This window comes from Melanostigma gelatinosum, assembly GCF_949748355.1.
Source record: "Melanostigma gelatinosum genome assembly, chromosome: 21".
NCBI classification, from domain to species: domain Eukaryota; kingdom Metazoa; phylum Chordata; class Actinopteri; order Perciformes; family Zoarcidae; genus Melanostigma; species Melanostigma gelatinosum.
Genome location: NC_136654.1, coordinates 3,974,114 through 3,991,044, shown reverse-complemented (window position 1 = coordinate 3,991,044; position 16,931 = coordinate 3,974,114). Strand labels below are relative to the sequence as shown.

The following is a 16,931-nucleotide window of genomic DNA, read 5'->3' as shown; positions in this document are numbered from 1 at the left end:
GTGCTGGTCTGACGAAGCGTGCAGAACAGAATGAAACACTTTGTGCTGCTGATGCGTGAAAACAACGGCACACGTGTGCGTGCGTCGGAGGTCCGTGTGAGGAAAGTGTTCGGACGATGTGAGTGTGAGCGCTGCCTGTGCGTTTTTGTAACTGCTGTGTTGATGGGGCAAGCTTTCTGTTGTGAAGTCTCCGAAACAAAGACGAGCTATCTGATGTTTGATGACATCATCGGGGATTGTTCTCCTGGAACTCTCACCTAAACGTAACAGTATGTGTAAAAATGTTGGTTCCTGTTTAACTCCAGCTGGTCTTGGCATTGAGGAATTGTTGATAACAATGGAGGGGCAAATACATGAACCAAAGCCAGCAGGAAAATAATAAGCTGGCTGGCATGGCCACCAAACCAGACGCTTTGAAATGTGAACCACAGTCATCCTATTCCCAAATCATGTTTGACTTGGAAAAAAGAAAGAAAGGTGTCTGCTGGACAGTGAAATAAATGTGTCACTTTAGCCTGAGGATTAAAAATAGTTATTTTCTTTGTCTGCGGATAACAATGACACCTTTACTCCTATGAACAGAAAACAGAAAAATTGCATTTCAGCATTCTTAAATCAGTATTCTCCGATTAACTGCCTTGAGGCCTGAAACTAAAACCCATCACCATAAAGCAGCTCCCCTCTTCTATTTGCATATTGCAGCAGCGGAATCAAGGTTAGCAAAGTGGCATTTGCTGACAATAGATTCTAAATGTTGAATTTAATACTCACTAGAAGCACTTTGCTTTGAAAGAGAAGAAAAAAAGAAGCAATTTGGGTTCATCAATATTCCAGCAACTCTAGAATTAGAATTTGTCTTCAGTCTTTGCTGATTTCATGGAATACATATACTTATTCCACTACAACCTCGCTATTGCACCACATCTGTTTCCATGCCATGAGCACATTATTCCTTTCTTACAGAGAGGGGGATCCTCCTCTGTTACTCAGGAGAAAACACTGTATTCTGGACACTCGAGTGGTCAGCCGCTCCCTTTGAATATTAACACCCATTCAGAGGTAAGCCACAAGTTATCATATCTCCCTTGATGCAGGCAATGACAGGCCCGGTACAAGGTCCCTGTGGGCCGGTTCTGGACGTGAGGGTAATAGACAATCAGGTGGCAGACGGTGGGAGGTGATGCGGTGGAGACACAGCCGGAGATTTTTGGCTCGGTTGGCAAGTCGGTGGATGAAGCCTGTGAAATGTATCCGTCACTTCCACCAGCAGGAGTTCCGCGTTCGCCAAATCAATCAATGCCAGAGCCCAGTCCAGGAACGATGTCTTCGTCAATACAAGTGTGTGTGTGCGTGTTTTAAGATGAGCTCCAGCCTTCAGTTCCAACACAGACAGAGAGAGGCTGCATTTACAGAGAGATTTACATGGATTTGGACGCTCATTGCCTCGCGGTAATTACCGCTCGTGTGCCAAGTGGCTCTCTGTGAACCAGTGGAGCGTCCAGCTGCTCTGCACCTGAGCCTCGCACACTTGCTCATCACTTGAAACACATTAGCTCTTATGCTAAAGCATATGGTGGCCGCTAAAACCTATGATATGATTTCGCTGATCACCTGATCATACTTCAATGCCATACTTTGAGGTTAATGCTTAAATAGCATGCTACCATGCTAAAAGTTAGCCTGCCGTTTTGCTTTTAGTCTTGTTATATTTGCAACAGGATTACACAATTCTCCCAGTAAATGTACAGTAAATGTATAGTTATTAATTCCTCCTGTCCACACCGACTGTGACGTGATCCCTGTTCAGCGCCACTCCTTGTCCAGTGGAATGATGCGACACTCACACAAGAAGTGCGTCAATGTGCAGATGACAATTTTAAGAAAGATTTGGAAAGATCTGAACCTCTCCTAAGAGCAGAGATGAACTCTGTGAGAATTTACAAGCACAGGCGGGATGTACTCCTCTGCGCGTGTACGTTACAAGTATGAATCCGTGCTGCCGCACCGGTAGAGCTGTGAATCCGCGGGTGCTTTGTCACATTTTACGTTGCAATATCTATGTCACCCCTATTTCGTGCCTCGTTTGTAACGTCGCCGCGCCAATTAGGCAGGTCAAATCACTCGCGCTTGGCATGATTTAAAAGGGAAAACTGTTCCATTTTTTTCCGCCTTGTTTCCCACAGTGCCAACCAGACAACTGCTTAATAATGGAACAGGGAAAAAACACCTCAGCCAGTGTCACGAATCCAGTCTAACATGTGGGGAAATAAAGTAACCGCATCCAAGAACTTCAGCACCCACCATGTATTCAAATTCGGCAAAGTGTGCCTCGTAATAGACTGAGCTCCACAACAAACAGCCCTCACCCGGAGGCATGACGAATGCTGCAAGCTCCTCGGCCGGACTTGATTAGGCTGCTGAAGGGATGAAGACCACCACCATCACCACTCTACCCAATGACATTTCCCCCGCAGGGCCAGAACCGGACCAAATCATCCACACATTAATGCTGCGATTAGTCCTCTGATTAGGATGACGAATGGTTGGATGCCTAATGAGCGAGTCTGTGTGCATGACTCTCTGTGTGTTTGTGTGTGTGTGTGTGTGTGTGTGTGTGTGTGGCCTAATGCACCCCACGACGACTTTGATTGACATGAGGGCGAGATTGCAGAAGAGGTTTGTGAGTGTCATCGGTAGAGGGATGGGAGGTTGATGTCCCATTCAAGCGACCTACACGGGGGTGAACAGCTGCATGTACCGTACACACACACACACACACACACATCCTCGGATCATTGCTCAGTTCGCCTGCAATCTCCTCTGAGCAATTGAGGGAGCTAATGACACAATTAGGGTGTGTGTTTAAAAAAAAAAAAAAGCATTGGGTTGGAATGAAGGTGAGGCTGATTCCACAGAGTGGACGGCTGGGTGGGTATGAAAATGCGTATGATTTATTTAAACAATAAATGTTTAATGTGTGCACTGGAAATTCAATCTGCGCTGATTAAACTCTAATGGAGACTGATGGAAGGAAAGCAGAGTGGAATATGGAACCTTTTTGGGGGGCGGGGGGGGGGGGGGGTTAGGATATTAAGTGTGTGTGAGAGAACGGGAGGGGGGAGGACGACAGACTGAGTAAGCAACTCAGTGATTTGTGCGTCAGTGTGTGTGTGTGTGTGTGTGTGTGTGTGTGTGTGTGTGTGTGTGTGTGAGTGTTGCTATGAACTGCAGTCTTTTCGGTGAGTTGGAAGATTGCATATAAACCTGTCCGAACGCCGACTGGCCGGTGAAAGCCAAAACACAGACGGGCTCGTGTCTGACCTACATCCCACCGCCGTGCAGGAATCCAATCCACCTGCACGATCGCAGCCACTTTTGGCCACGTCAGAGGAGCCGCAGTCCAATATGTTAAGATAAGGTCAGTTTATACAGCTACTGGCTCGTGCTGCCGCGCCTACGTCAATTATGAGAAGAGATGTATGATTCGTGTCATGTTGTTAAATGTCAGATGACGCAAGTTCCACGTCTGGTTTAGACGTTAACGCCGCTTGAGTTCAGATCTGGCAGAAGTCAGTTTGTGCACACGAAAGAAAAAGAGACGTGTCACTTTTTATCGCCACCTGTCATCGTGTTGGTTTGGCCAGATCAAAAGATCCGCTTGATTCATGAACTGAGGAAAGTTTCTTCTGAATCTGGGAACAAAGTGTACAGACACTGATCATCTGAGGAGACTTTTTACAAGCAGTGTCTTAAAGGTGCACGGGGAAAAATTGGATTTGAGGAATGCACACGCAGAAACTGAAATGTCAAACACGGCTGAGCATGGACTCCTCAGCTTCCCTTAAAGTTTTGGCGGATGGATAAACTGAGTGGAGCCTGGCTCCGGCTTCGTATTTAGCGCACAGAACTATCAACTAACAACGAGGCGGTTAAGCTCCATCACACCACCAATGCTTAAATACCAGAAAAGAGAGATTATATACAATGTAATAAGTGTCCTGCTGTGTAAAGAAGTGTGTGGCACACATATATTGCCGCTGGTAATTCCTAGTCTTTGATCCACTATCCAAAATAACACAAATGTTGGCTGACTATACTCGCCCTTGTCTGTTTTGATGATGAAGACAAAGCAGTCTTGAAACATCAAGGCCTTATTAAGTCGCTCCCATGAGAGCACAGCAAGACTTGATCCGAGTCCATACGTCAAACATTTGACTTTGTTGTGACGAGCGAGAGATTGATCGTCTGAGCCTCACACACTTCATCTGTGTTATCGCCCCAAACTTGCACGGACTCGCAGTGGCTTAAAGCAGCGGTCAGCCTCAGAGCTGGCGTATCTTTGGCATCCCGGCTTGAGTTTAGCTTCTGCACTCACTTGGCACTCGGTTGATGGCTCTCAGGGGTCTCAGCACGCGAACCGTCCTCACCGCTGAAAAACTGACGTTCTGCAGGTTGAGCGAGTACTCCAGTATCCTGCAACATGTGGAGGGAGAGAGAGAGAGAGAGAGGGGGAGAGGGAGGGAGGGATGTGTAAGTACGGCAACAACAAACCACATGCTTTAATTGCTATCACGGCTCACACTGCACAGCCCTGCTTCATCATCTGGGAATAAAAAGACAGAGAAAAATAAGTGCAATATCATGAAGGCAATTATGTATTCCATGTATTACATCCCCCCCCCCTTTCACTGTGCAACTGGTAATTAATCCTCTAATGTTCTGAATCCTGTTTTTACAGTATTGCCTTCAGAGATGACTGCAGAACATGTGTTCTGGCAAACAACGCGCTTTCATTCCAACTGCGGCAAACGGGGCAGAAAAACACGTCACGCACACTGCAGCATGTGTGTGTGTGTGTGTGTTTGTGCTTGCGTGTGGAGGTTTTCGTGCGACCTCGCACAGTCGACCTTTCAAAGGAGCGAGCGGCGGCATACGTGCATTCCGCTCACAGGCGCCGGGGAAGCGGGTGAATCGCTCGTTATTGAGATATTGAGAGGAGAGTGTGGCATCCACCGGCACATAAAAGAGCAGCATCAGGTCAGTGCGAGGCATAACCTCGAGACGACGCGCACAAACACACTCTTACCAGCCTCTCCAGCAGCTCTTTAGAGGCTCCTCCAGGCTGCCATGGGAGGTCAGGAGGACAGCGCTTAGAGGGGAGAACGACTGCGGAATGCTTGAGAAAACCTTGTTTCTTGATCGGTGTTTGTCGTCATCTAGTCTCCCACTCACACTCTCTCCTTATGTATGTGTGTGTGTGTGTGTGTGTGTGTGTGTGTGTGTGTGTGTGTGTGTGTGTGTGTGTGTGTGTGTGTGTGTGTGTGTGTGTGGAGCAGATGCCGAGCACATGTGCAGCTTGCAGGGGCGTGCGGATGAAGGAATTCCCTCCTTGCACCAACTCCAAGTCCGTCCGTCTGTCTGTCTGTCTGTCTGTCTGACAAATGCGCAACACATGTCGGGCAGCGCATGCAGGTGAGTTATGTGCATGCGTGTGTCTGCGTGCGAGCATGCAGGTCACCTTAAGTGCAAGTGACGCGTTCGAGGCGTCCCAGTATGAGCCTTTATACAGTAGACATCTCACACACATGCACACATACTGTATATATATATATATACACACACACACACTCACACACACATACCCAGAGCTGACAGATGGCCTGCGGTTTACAGAGAGAAGGTAAATGGGTCGACGGTTAACAGAGCTGCCGTTAACAGAGCGGAGGGACGCAGGGCGAACAGCATCTTGTAGTTCCTCGGGAAAACAGGCACACCGCATTAGCGGCTGTGTAATGTTCTGCAAAGGGCCGACTCAGACATTCGGGTGAAAAGGAATGAACTGGCACTTTTATGAAAGAGTAATGTGCAGAAAGCAGCTCTCGGTTTGGCCTCGGAGACAGGGAAATAGAACAGGAGTACAGAACAGAACCTAACTGGATCGAGTTTGACCATTAATTCTGTCTCGTGTTGGTGCAAAAACATAATCCACGATGATGTCCATTGATTTGAAAGCTGGTTAATTAATAAGTGATTAAACAGGAAATTAACAAGCAACTGTTTTGCTAATCACTCCATCGTTAAGGGTATATTTTAAGTGAAAGAGTCAAACAAGTCTCTGGTTCCATCTTCTGAGTTGAGAGCATTTCTTGACTTTACTCTGATATAGATCATAAGTGTCTATTCCTACAGACTCGTGGACGGCTTTCGGCTTCATGATAAGAAAGGGTAACCTTGCTGTAGCCTTGTGTTTATTACATAATTATTAGAAAATGGCTTATATGACCCTGATCCTGTCAGTCTGAATAATAAAGTGACAGCAATTCAGTCTTGATTATCAGGCTATATGAGCTGGAGAATATGCAATACATCCTCCATGATTCGAGTGCTGAATAGTATTGTAATTATTGTAACATTATCAGGAAACCGGTGAAACCGGTTTGGGTGCCACAGACATGCAATAAATCCCCAGAGCGATATTAAACAAATATTGGGGTCATTTTTCGTCAGACAGAGTTGCATAAGCAAACTTAAAAGCGGATGACGAATGATGTCTGTTGAAAAAATAGTCCATACAAAAACACTTGCTGCCCCTGATGAGAGCCAGATGAAGTTCGGTGTGCTCAGTGAAAACCGACCCATCTCCCCTCATCTGGAAATGGAGAAACAGCCGAGGAGAAATGGAGTGAATCAAACAAACGACAGGAAGTCGTGCACTGTTTTCGTCAGAGTCCGTGCCAGTGCCGATGATGCCGATACAGGAGAAGGGCAACCGGAGGGGGGGAACCGAGAAACGAGAAGCAGGAGGGGACGCCCGACCTCGGAGGGAGTTTGCGTGAGGAGAATTCCCAAACTAAAAGCACACGAAGCAGATCCGCACCAGGGGGACGGAGTCCAGGACAAACAACAGTTTCACATCTTGTCATGCACACTCTGATATGATACATCTTGATACGGGTGGACAAACTCGCGGAAGAATGTAATGAGACTCATACTCAAGCATCCAAACAAACACACACAGTCCTTTGGCCGTGGAGCTTCTCAGCTCGTCCACTCTTATCGCAGAGGGTGAATGTGTGTGTTTGTGCCAAAGCAGCCGTGAAGGATGGTCCACGGATACACTTTTCCAGCTAAAGGCCAAAGAAAGTGGCAGCTTGGAACACACATACACACTGACTGGACATAATGCCACCCAGAGAGAGCTACAATAGGAAGAGTACGCAAGGCAGCTCAGGAATGTAATCCACTGTTCAATGTTGAACCCGTCCTGTCCACCTATCGGTCCCCTTCTCTGTCTCTATCTGTCCGTCTCAGTCAGTCCGTCCATCTGTCTTCTTGCAGCTGCTGCGCTGTTATACTGTCATTGTTTGTTTGTCCCATGTAAATCACGACGGAGAGACTGAGAAAAGACAACTGGAATTGACACATTTTGACGGAGCCTCCTCCGTGTTCATGCTGGATTGGAGGCTGCAGGGAGCTTGTTTTTATCGGGGAGGGATTTACGTGGTGCATAATGTTGGAAACACGTTTGAATAAGTTATGAGGCGAGCTGGGACATCTTTCGGTGCGCATGCAAGACAAATGGCTGCGGGTGTTCTGCAAGGCTTTCAGTGAAGTCGCGGCCCGTTGATCATTGCACGTAGAGGGCCGATCATTTCATGGCTGTTTGTATTGTTTGTCTGGTTGCACAGAGTCGGCGGATTGATGCACGTTTGAAATACAGAGGTAGTTCCAAGATGTGTGTAGCTGTGAGCATTGTGTTCATTGCTAGCGTAGCTTCATGAACGGTGGAAAAAGACACAATTTGAGAGCTCAAAAAATATCCTTTTGTTCTGTCCCTAAAGCTGCATTTTTCCACCCAACATTGATAAATGGATTTAATATGAATGGGGTCATGATGATTAAACAACAGATTTTGCCGCTGTAGTTTCTTTTAGGGGATTGTTTTGTTTCTTCTGTGCTACCTGCCCATTGCTTAACAGCAAAGTTAGCAACTAGCTGGTGAACATAGCGGAGCTAAAGAGCTGAAGAACTTCCTTTAGGAGTTGGCGGAGACCAAAACAGAGCTAAAAGGAGAGTCAATATTGACACCAAATTAATTCTGACGCTTCCACACACATCCATAACCATAAGCGTTGATTAAAAACCTCTGCTCCCAACGCCTCGCTAACAGTGTTAGCACCCGCTCCTTCATTACCTCCTGATACGGCAACAGCTTTCTCCACGACACCAACACTCTCAGAAAACATCCACAACTCAGCTGCCCATCTGCTCACCCACACCAGTACCAGAGATCTCACAAGCCCAGTCCCTCACGAACTTCCTGTTTAATATGTGATCCATTTACCCCCCCCCCCATCCCATCCCCCCCTTTCTCCCTCTTTCATTGTAGTTGTTTTGTTTTTATACTGTTATCGCCTTTACTGTTTTTATTACCAAGTAAAAGGCCTTTGAGTACCCTTTAAGCAAATAAAAAAAAAAGTTGTAGTATTAATATTAATAAACATCACAGCACGGCCCATTATTTATCCATGAAATATTGAGTAATAATCATAAATATTGAGAAATGCATTCACAACCCAATGGCTGCTTTAACCCCACTGTTGTTACATTAGATAATGGCTTTATTGGATTATACTGCTTTACCACAATGGCTGCACGTTGCACCATCATAATCTGTCTTGTCATGAATCTAGCCAGTCATCATGTCCTCTCCACTGATATTCCTTCAGTCGCATGTTGTTTGCTTTTCTATTCGCCTCTACATCAGTGACAGGCAAAGCTGCCACACGAGATGTTCCTCAAATGAATTGTGAGTGATGGATGTGTGTGTTTAAAAGGTGTTGTTGTTGTTGTTGTGTCTGTGGTGTATGTCTATATGTACACACAGTATATTGCTGCAGTATGCGCACCGTAGGAGCAACGCGCATCAAATCTTATGTAACGACACACATTTAAACAACACGCTCAATTCAGGCGGCCGTCTCATGATGAGAGTCTGATGTTATTAAAGCGAGTGCATGTCGTACGATTATGGAGAAGTGGAGGGAGGAAAAACACCACAGAGAACAGACAGATGGAGTGTTTTCATGCTGAATCAGATTGAGAGCCTTTCATCAGCAACACGTTCTGCCATCAACCCACTCTGCTGCTTATCTAACCCAAATGTGAACCAACTTATTCTTCACACGTCACGGGTGATCGCTGAATATCTCTTGCAACAGTCGCACAAGGCGATGGGGGATTTTCCTTCTTCTTGAGAAGTCAGAGGTCTTAGCTACAGAGCTGCTCTCCTACATATTGACCTGTTGTCCTACACTCCATTATTTTGTAATCAAGAAAAAATTGCTTGCAAAATGTTACTGCGTCTTTGTTTGTATGTTGAATTGCGACGGAGCTTTACAAGCGGTTACTGTGCTGAGTGATCTTTTTATTTGTGTGTTTTTGTTACACCCTGTCCTCTCTTGGTTGAAGGTTGTTGGAAGCAATTTCATGATAACTTCATTCATATGCAGTCCTGCATTCTTGTAAAGAAGATGCACAAAGACCAGAGCTGAGTCCATCCTCTGGATGAAATGCTTGCACTCTGCGAGCATTCACTTTCTGCGCACGGAGAGGGTTTCCCACAAATGATTCATGGAAGCAGGATCAACAGAGGCTGCCGGACGCTCTTCTCTATTACTACATTGTAATTATGGTTGATAATAAAAGGCCCATTTTTATATCCAGCTTTTAAATATTCCGCTCACACTTCTGCTGGAGCTTCTTCGTCTTCATCTTGATCTTCCCAGCATCCCCTCCCTCCCCCTGCTGCCCTGACTGGTAATCTATGGCCGATCTGCTGACACTTGGAGTGGGAGGATAATCTAACTAATGGAGGAGGAACCCGGGTGGATGAGGACACCCATCAGGAGAAGAAAACATACAGCAGTCCAGTCCGGATGCTGCAGAGGGCAAGCTCACCGAGACGGAGAGGGAGGAAGACATACTGCTCGCCTCCTGACAGTGGACGCTTTATTTAACGGCCATCATCATCAGTAGAATATCTCCAATGGAGAGCCATCTATGTCATTATTAGACTCTTAGAGGAACTGATGTCGTTTAAAAAGCGTCTGAGGATGGTGGGCGGGAGTTAAGGATGGACGGGTCAAACGAACACAGGACTGTCACCCAGGAGCCCGCTGTTCATGTCCTGTGTGAAACTAAGTCAGCGTTGACTTGTTCTACTGGTTTTGTTTGTTGCGGAACGAGCGGAACTATTTTACGTAACAAACACACTTATTTTAACCCAAACCGCCATCTTTTCCGAAACCTATCAAAGTACATTTTTTTTGCGTAAATCCACCTAAAACACAAAGTAAACCTATGTTGGATGTATATTTTCAAACGAGACTGTATACGAGGTGAAACTGTATGTGTCCAAGTATGACGCAATAGTATACAAGTAACATAGCAATGCTGTTGATACACTAGCTTGAATTTCTCAAATGTAAAAATAACAAAAAAACTTAATTAAAGTAAAATAAATATATATTTTCCCCTATTTCCCCCTTTCAGCTCGTCTATTCTTCTCTCTCCGATCCTCTTCACGTCCCCACCACCCTCGCCCATTTCCTCCCCCATCCACTCACCCTTTTCCTTGCCACCGCTGGAGTGTTCATCTATAAATCATGAAGGGAAGAAAGGGGGAGACGCTGAGTGCTTCTCTCTCCTCCCTCAGTGTGACTCAATCACGGGTCTAAAGTACGAGAGGATGTTGAATATGTTAAAGCCAGTTAAAGGCGCTAAGCTCGTGTTTTCAATGTCGATATATCATGGCGAAATGAATAGTGATGCTCTTATGTAATTACCTTAAATGATTGGTGCCGTGGTCAAGGTGATGGGTACATATAGAGCCTCTGCCAAATTGTATTCGCCTCAAATTTACAACACACTCCTCGTACACTTTTTGGCTTCCTTTCACAACTTTATAGATTGTTTTGCCCCTCTCTACCTCAACTACTTTGAGTAAGACCTTCAGCTCTGCTCCCTTTGAGAAAAACAATTATTTTTTGGGGGTTTTCGGACCAGAGTAACTTTTTCAAAGCCCCCCTCTCCACTCACTCTATATCTCTCTTCTGGCACTGTCTCAGTAAAAAGCATGAACGATGCCATTAGAATGTCAAATAGGCTTGTCTATCACTGTGGCTTTTGGAACCCCCTAAAACAGGTCCCGAGAAGAATCTGAGGGGTCACCAGATAAATCAAGACTGTTACACAATGTTGTCACTTTTTCCTGACTTGTTGCCACAACTTTACTGGGCAACGACTGTCGGTCGGGTCCGCCACTTTGGTCCAGATGGAAAAATCTCAACGACTATTTGATGGATTACCATGAATTATAGCAGCGTACTGCAGGGGATTATTAACGGCTTCCACGGGATATGTCATCTTGAGAACATGTCGTTGTTTGTACTCTTTTACTGACTATGAATTACCTTTTGCTTTTGAAATGTACAAGGCACAGGAAAATGTCATGTTTCCAAAATGAGTGTTTTTCATTCGTGTTGATCGTCCTCGAACATCAGGCCGGATTGCATGTTGAAGCAGTTGCTATGGAGCCGACTACCTTCAGCTCTTCTTCCTCTCTCCAACTGCCTTTTTCTCTGTCAATCCATCGCCCTTCCTCCTGTTCCCTTCTCACTCCCCCCCCCCCGTCCTCCTCTGGCTAGAGGAGGAGGAGGAGAGCGAGAGAGATCGATGCACTATATAGAGAGGCCTGTCTGCCCCAGTAAGTGCTGCTACACTCTCCTATTTAGACCCCCTCGGCTATTGACTGGGGCTCCACTGCACCAATCAATGAATAAATACATAAATAAATGAAAACATTCTTTTTAACAAGTCAGTCAATCTAGAGCCGAGTGTAAAATAGAAAGTTTTCACCATCATATTTAAGCGAGTTAGCAAACGAATATCTCCTAATGAGCACTAAATACAAAGTACAGCTGAGGCTGAAAGGATAATCAGTTTTAAACCAGTCGTAAATCAAAGCGGCTTCAAAGCGGTTGACGGTTGAAGATGAAAGGTCAGAGGATCACCGAAGTCAACAAGCTCCATCCTCTGGGGACCAAGAACGCCTGCACAAAACTCCATGGCAATCCATCCCATAGTTGATGAGATATTTCCGTCAGGGTGAAAGTGGTGGGCCGACCGACCGACCGATCGACATTGCCATCCCTTGAGCCGACCACGCGAGTGGCTGAAAATAAACAGCAATAAAACATCCTTTAATGTCAGCTGTGTTTCCTCTTGTGTCTGTACTGTTCGTACTATTGTACTACTCTTGTATTTTCCTTTTCCCCTGTGTAATGTTGAAGGATTGCCTGGGTTTTCGGAATATAAACGAATGTATTTTGTTGTAATGTCAACACAATTCTGAAAGCATGACCAAGTTGAGAATGAGAAAGGTGAACGCACAAAAAGCAACAAATATCTTTTTGTAAGATTTCACAAGCGACCGTTGTCTTGGCTCAGAACTCTAAAGATCAGTCAAAAAAACAGATTGCGCTCGAGACGCCGACCAACTTGACAGGTAAAGCAAACAATTTAACAACAAGTTGTTCACACGAGTCATCGAGCAATGCATTCCTCTGTTCACGCTGCAGGTGCTGTCGTCAGCTTTTTCACACTTCTCACACCAGCAGCTGAGGAGCGAGTTCACGACTGAGAGCGAACCAAGCATCACGAAGTCAACTCAAGAAAATGAACCACCGAGCAACTGCTCAACGACTTATGTGAAGGAAACGTCGATCTCCCGCTGTTTTCCTGATCGCGTATATGCTGCAGCGCATCCATGTTGCACTCCCTGCACCATTCACCGGCCAAAAAGCTCGCTGCGTATCTCCCTCTCCTTCTCCACACTCCACCTGTTTGGTAAACTCATCCCTCCATCAATCCCCCCCCCCCCCTCTGACAGTGAGGCGATTAGGAGGCGAGAGAGCCAAGACCTGCTGAAAAAGCAGCTTAGAATTATCCTCTCGGAAAGAAACAAACAGTTCATCAGAGCCTTCCTCCGCAGACTGAACAACTGTTGCCGGGATGTACCAAACGCTCGACAACCAACCGTTACCTAGGTTACCATTGTCTCCTTGCGGCTGGGGACTCTCCGTACAGATGACATCCTTTTTTTTTTCTGCAACCCATACACACCATATTAACATCAACACACACACACACGCACACACACACACACACGAGTGCTTACACCTTCGCCATGCACACTGTTGATGGAAGCCAGCATGCATGACACCAGTAGATACAGGCTTAGAAATAAGACTTCATTTATTGTGCCACGTTTTCTGTCACGCTCCATGTTGTTCATGCTCCGATGCACACATGAAGCTCCGCCGACCTTTTCCATAAATTACTGCTGTCCAAGTTACAGAGTAACGAGTGACAGAAAAATATATGCTGAGGGAGCATTTTTTTCAGCATAAAAATGTTTTTCTGGAATTAACTGTGTAAAGTTTACCGTCGAGCTTGCAAACGAAAGCAGAAACAGCCACCCAGCTCCCAGCCGGCCTTCACAGCCCGGGGCAGACGACGGAGTTGCGATTCATTGCAGGAGGAGCCCGTGTTGTATTTGCATTTTGCTGAGAATATGTGCTGTGTCAAACGTCAAGCGTAAAGCATCATTTTAAAGTTTAAAAAGATGAGTTAATTAACAGGGGAGTGTCAAAAAATGAGTAGCATCATCAAAAAAATGAGGCTACAGAGAGCAGCTTTGTCAACGATCCAATAACAGTGAAGCTAACGATCTATATCAATCTGAGTTGAGCTCTGGGAGATTGTAACTATTGTTGGTATTGGCTGCGAGATGGGAAATGTTGCTCGCTGCAGCCCTCGATGTGATATTCACACAGAATGTAGACGACTACAGTCAACATTTGAATTCAATTATGAAATAATATATTGCAATGAAAAGAAACCCACATCTTTAGAGTTGTTAATGTGCTCATTAACCATGCTTCGTTTTTGGGAAAGACATTCTAAGTGCAACTGTTACCTCTGAGCTAATGTTGCGATGCATAAAACGGGTGTTTGTTCTGTTGCCATCATGTTTTATGATGAAATCCCACTCAGATATATTTCGTCTATTGCCGATTCTTCATGCATATTCTATCCTGCACTGCAACAATGACCCAGTTTTTTCCCCACCAGCACATTATAGTTTCATCCGTAGGCAACAAAGTAGAATGTTTAACACTATTCAGCAAAGCTGTAATGACATTACACCTGCTCTCATTGCCCGGCGCTGTGGTTTTAATTAGAAGCTCCCTTTATTGGCCTTCTTATGACTCACTGGATTAGTGCCTGATTATCAGACATTATGGTATTTCCCATCTTGTTCCTTCTGGATCAGTTGTTGCCCGAGTGGCGACGGCCAACAGGGAAGCAGCTTTCACTATCTACGACCCGAAAAGATTTCCACTCAGACGTATTTCAAGAGCCTGGAGGAATTCAAAGGAATGAGGGCTGAGGAGGAAGCTCAGGGTTGCCGTCGCAGAAAAGACGAAGGCAGCGGTCGATGGTAAGTGGGTGGAATGTATCTCCTCTCTGCTGCTCAAGGACATGCTTTGTCATGCACACACACACACACACACACAGAAGAAGATGTGCCATGTTCCCACTGATGGACAACAGAAGCTGTGGCAGAAGGATGGCATTAAAAACCAGCAGGGGATGCAGTGTGTTGAAAATGTCAGACCAAAACCAGCAGGCTACGTTCCGCAACATGTTTAATCAAATTACAGTGTGTGTGCGTGTGTGTGTGCGTGTGTGTGTGTACGTGTGTGAGTTTCTATGCCCGCTGCGTTCATAGATCGCATGCATATTGTATGTCTGTTGACATGCATCTGTACGGATGCGCCTGTGTGCGCATTGTGTGCCTGGATTTGTGCACGCCATCTGCAAGTGTCGTAGAGTTATGACTGACGTGTAAAAGGAAGCGATGTGAACAAGTTCAAACATGCACACCCTCACTCTTTACATCTCACTCTCTTCAGCTATTTGACAGATTCTGAGCACTTAACAATTTAAGAGGGGACTTGCAACACATTTTTATTCAAAAGGGCTTTTACAGGACATTCGGGGGGTGAATTCATTTGAAGACACACCCAGTGGAGCGCACAGGGAAGAAGCCTGGTGTCACTTCGGGGACTGGTTCTAACAGGTTCACGCTTCAAATCCAGTGTTGTTTGATCTGCTCGGGGGGGCGGCAAGCACAGAAAACCACACAGCTTGTTGAAATCTGATGACGATTCCGCAAAACATCGACTCGTTTCTGTCCTTCATGAATCTGTCCCTGCGTTTTCAAATGCCGACTTGCAGTTTGATAACTACTCAAAAGTGTTGCGCGCGCGTGTGTGTGTGTGTGTGTGTGTGTGTGCTGCTTCTTGTGCAAGCCTCCGGTGGTTACGCACGGTTACGCTCGGCCACCTGCGTGTTTGTGTGCATGCGTTTGCGCCTGTGACTGCGTAATGTAAGAAATTTGAGTAAAAAACTGTAGTTAGTAGATATAATAAAAGTGTCTAATAATTCATAATTAATAATTCATAGTTAGTCATAATCATAAGGGTTTTGAGAATGCATAATTAAGATAAACATAAGCATAAACAAACATGCAGAAGCATGAAACATCTGCCAAGTTGCAGAAGTATAAACTTTTATTTTGAAGGATTATTATAGATGGGATTAAGCAATAACTGACAATCATTGAATGGATTAGCTGCTCAGGAGAGACAGATGTGAAGACAGGCGTCTGCTGAGCTGAGGGTGGGTAGCCAATAGAAATTGAGATAGACGGAAGGGAGGAGTCGTGAATTAATATGTGGGAGGGGTAATTCAAAGTCTTTTTTTCCTGGCTCTCTCTCACCTGGATGCTCCCGGACGACAGATGTGGTTAACCGGAGGAGCCGAGCGAGGTTTTTTGCAAATGGGGTTTTATTGTTTTAATATGTCATAGGAGTGTACACTCCAATGTATAACTGTAAATGTACTTACATCAGTGGAATTAAATTCCTTATAATTGTAAACCAGTTTGGGTAGCGTTATTATCGCAGCGTGTGTGTCGACGGCACAAAGCCGGCCACATGGCAGTCACATGTGCTCTGGCCTTCTCTCTTGTTGTGAGGTAAAATTCTTCCATAACAAATTTGGCGAACCCCAGATGGGACAGTCTTGCCGGCCTCGCTGTGTGTGCTGACGGCGACGTTAGTCAAGCAGACAATCCTGGGCCCACAATATCGGTCGGCAGAGCCGTTTCATGAAATCTGTGAGTTAGCTACTAGATCTTAGGGGAATCTCTGCTTGGCTAAGCGCTGCTAACGGCTAGCGCTGCGTTGCCGGTGGGTACGTTCCGACGAGGGAGGCCATGTTCCACTGAGGTAAGTACGATTTGCTGTCTGAAGTATGATGAACTTAAGGGATTAGTCAAGAGTATAAGGATCCTAAGAATTAATTAAAGACGGACAGCGCTGTGTATGTAAGTAAATCACCACATTGGAATCAAACAAGCTGTGGTACGGGCGATACTGCTTTGCTCATGCTGGGAGCCTCCTTCGGCCCAACATAAGTATTGTTAGGCCTGCAGATAGCTAGTTTAAAGCAGTTATGTAGCGAGGCGAACTGAGATGTTGTGGCTTTGAGGGGCTTAGGTTTGCAAACCTTTGTGGGCTTAGTCCACGAATGTCGGGTCACGTCGCATAAGTTGCTTAGGGAGCTAGGCTAGCGGGAGTTAGCTTCTGAGGCCGCAGGCTTCAGGAAAGACACTCTTGCTAGCTTTGGCTGTGAATATAATTAGTGGATCATGTGGTGATTCAGAGGGCGTAGAATAAGGGCTTTGGTGAAACTAGACAGACTGGGTGAGTGGTTTGTGGCGTTGGAAGTGAATAACT

The 16,931-nt window shown here is 45.6% G+C and overlaps 1 protein-coding gene across 1 annotated transcript in view; it reads right to left on the bottom strand.

The window, feature by feature from the left end:
* Window positions 1-16,931, bottom strand: part of cacna1g (calcium channel, voltage-dependent, T type, alpha 1G subunit) — a 178,475-nt gene that overhangs the window by 89,837 nt on the left and 71,707 nt on the right. The window contains exon 5 of the mRNA XM_079293010.1: window positions 4,376-4,473. Within this exon, the coding sequence (XP_079149136.1) occupies window positions 4,376-4,473 (98 nt within the window). The remainder of the gene's footprint in view (window positions 1-4,375; window positions 4,474-16,931) is intronic.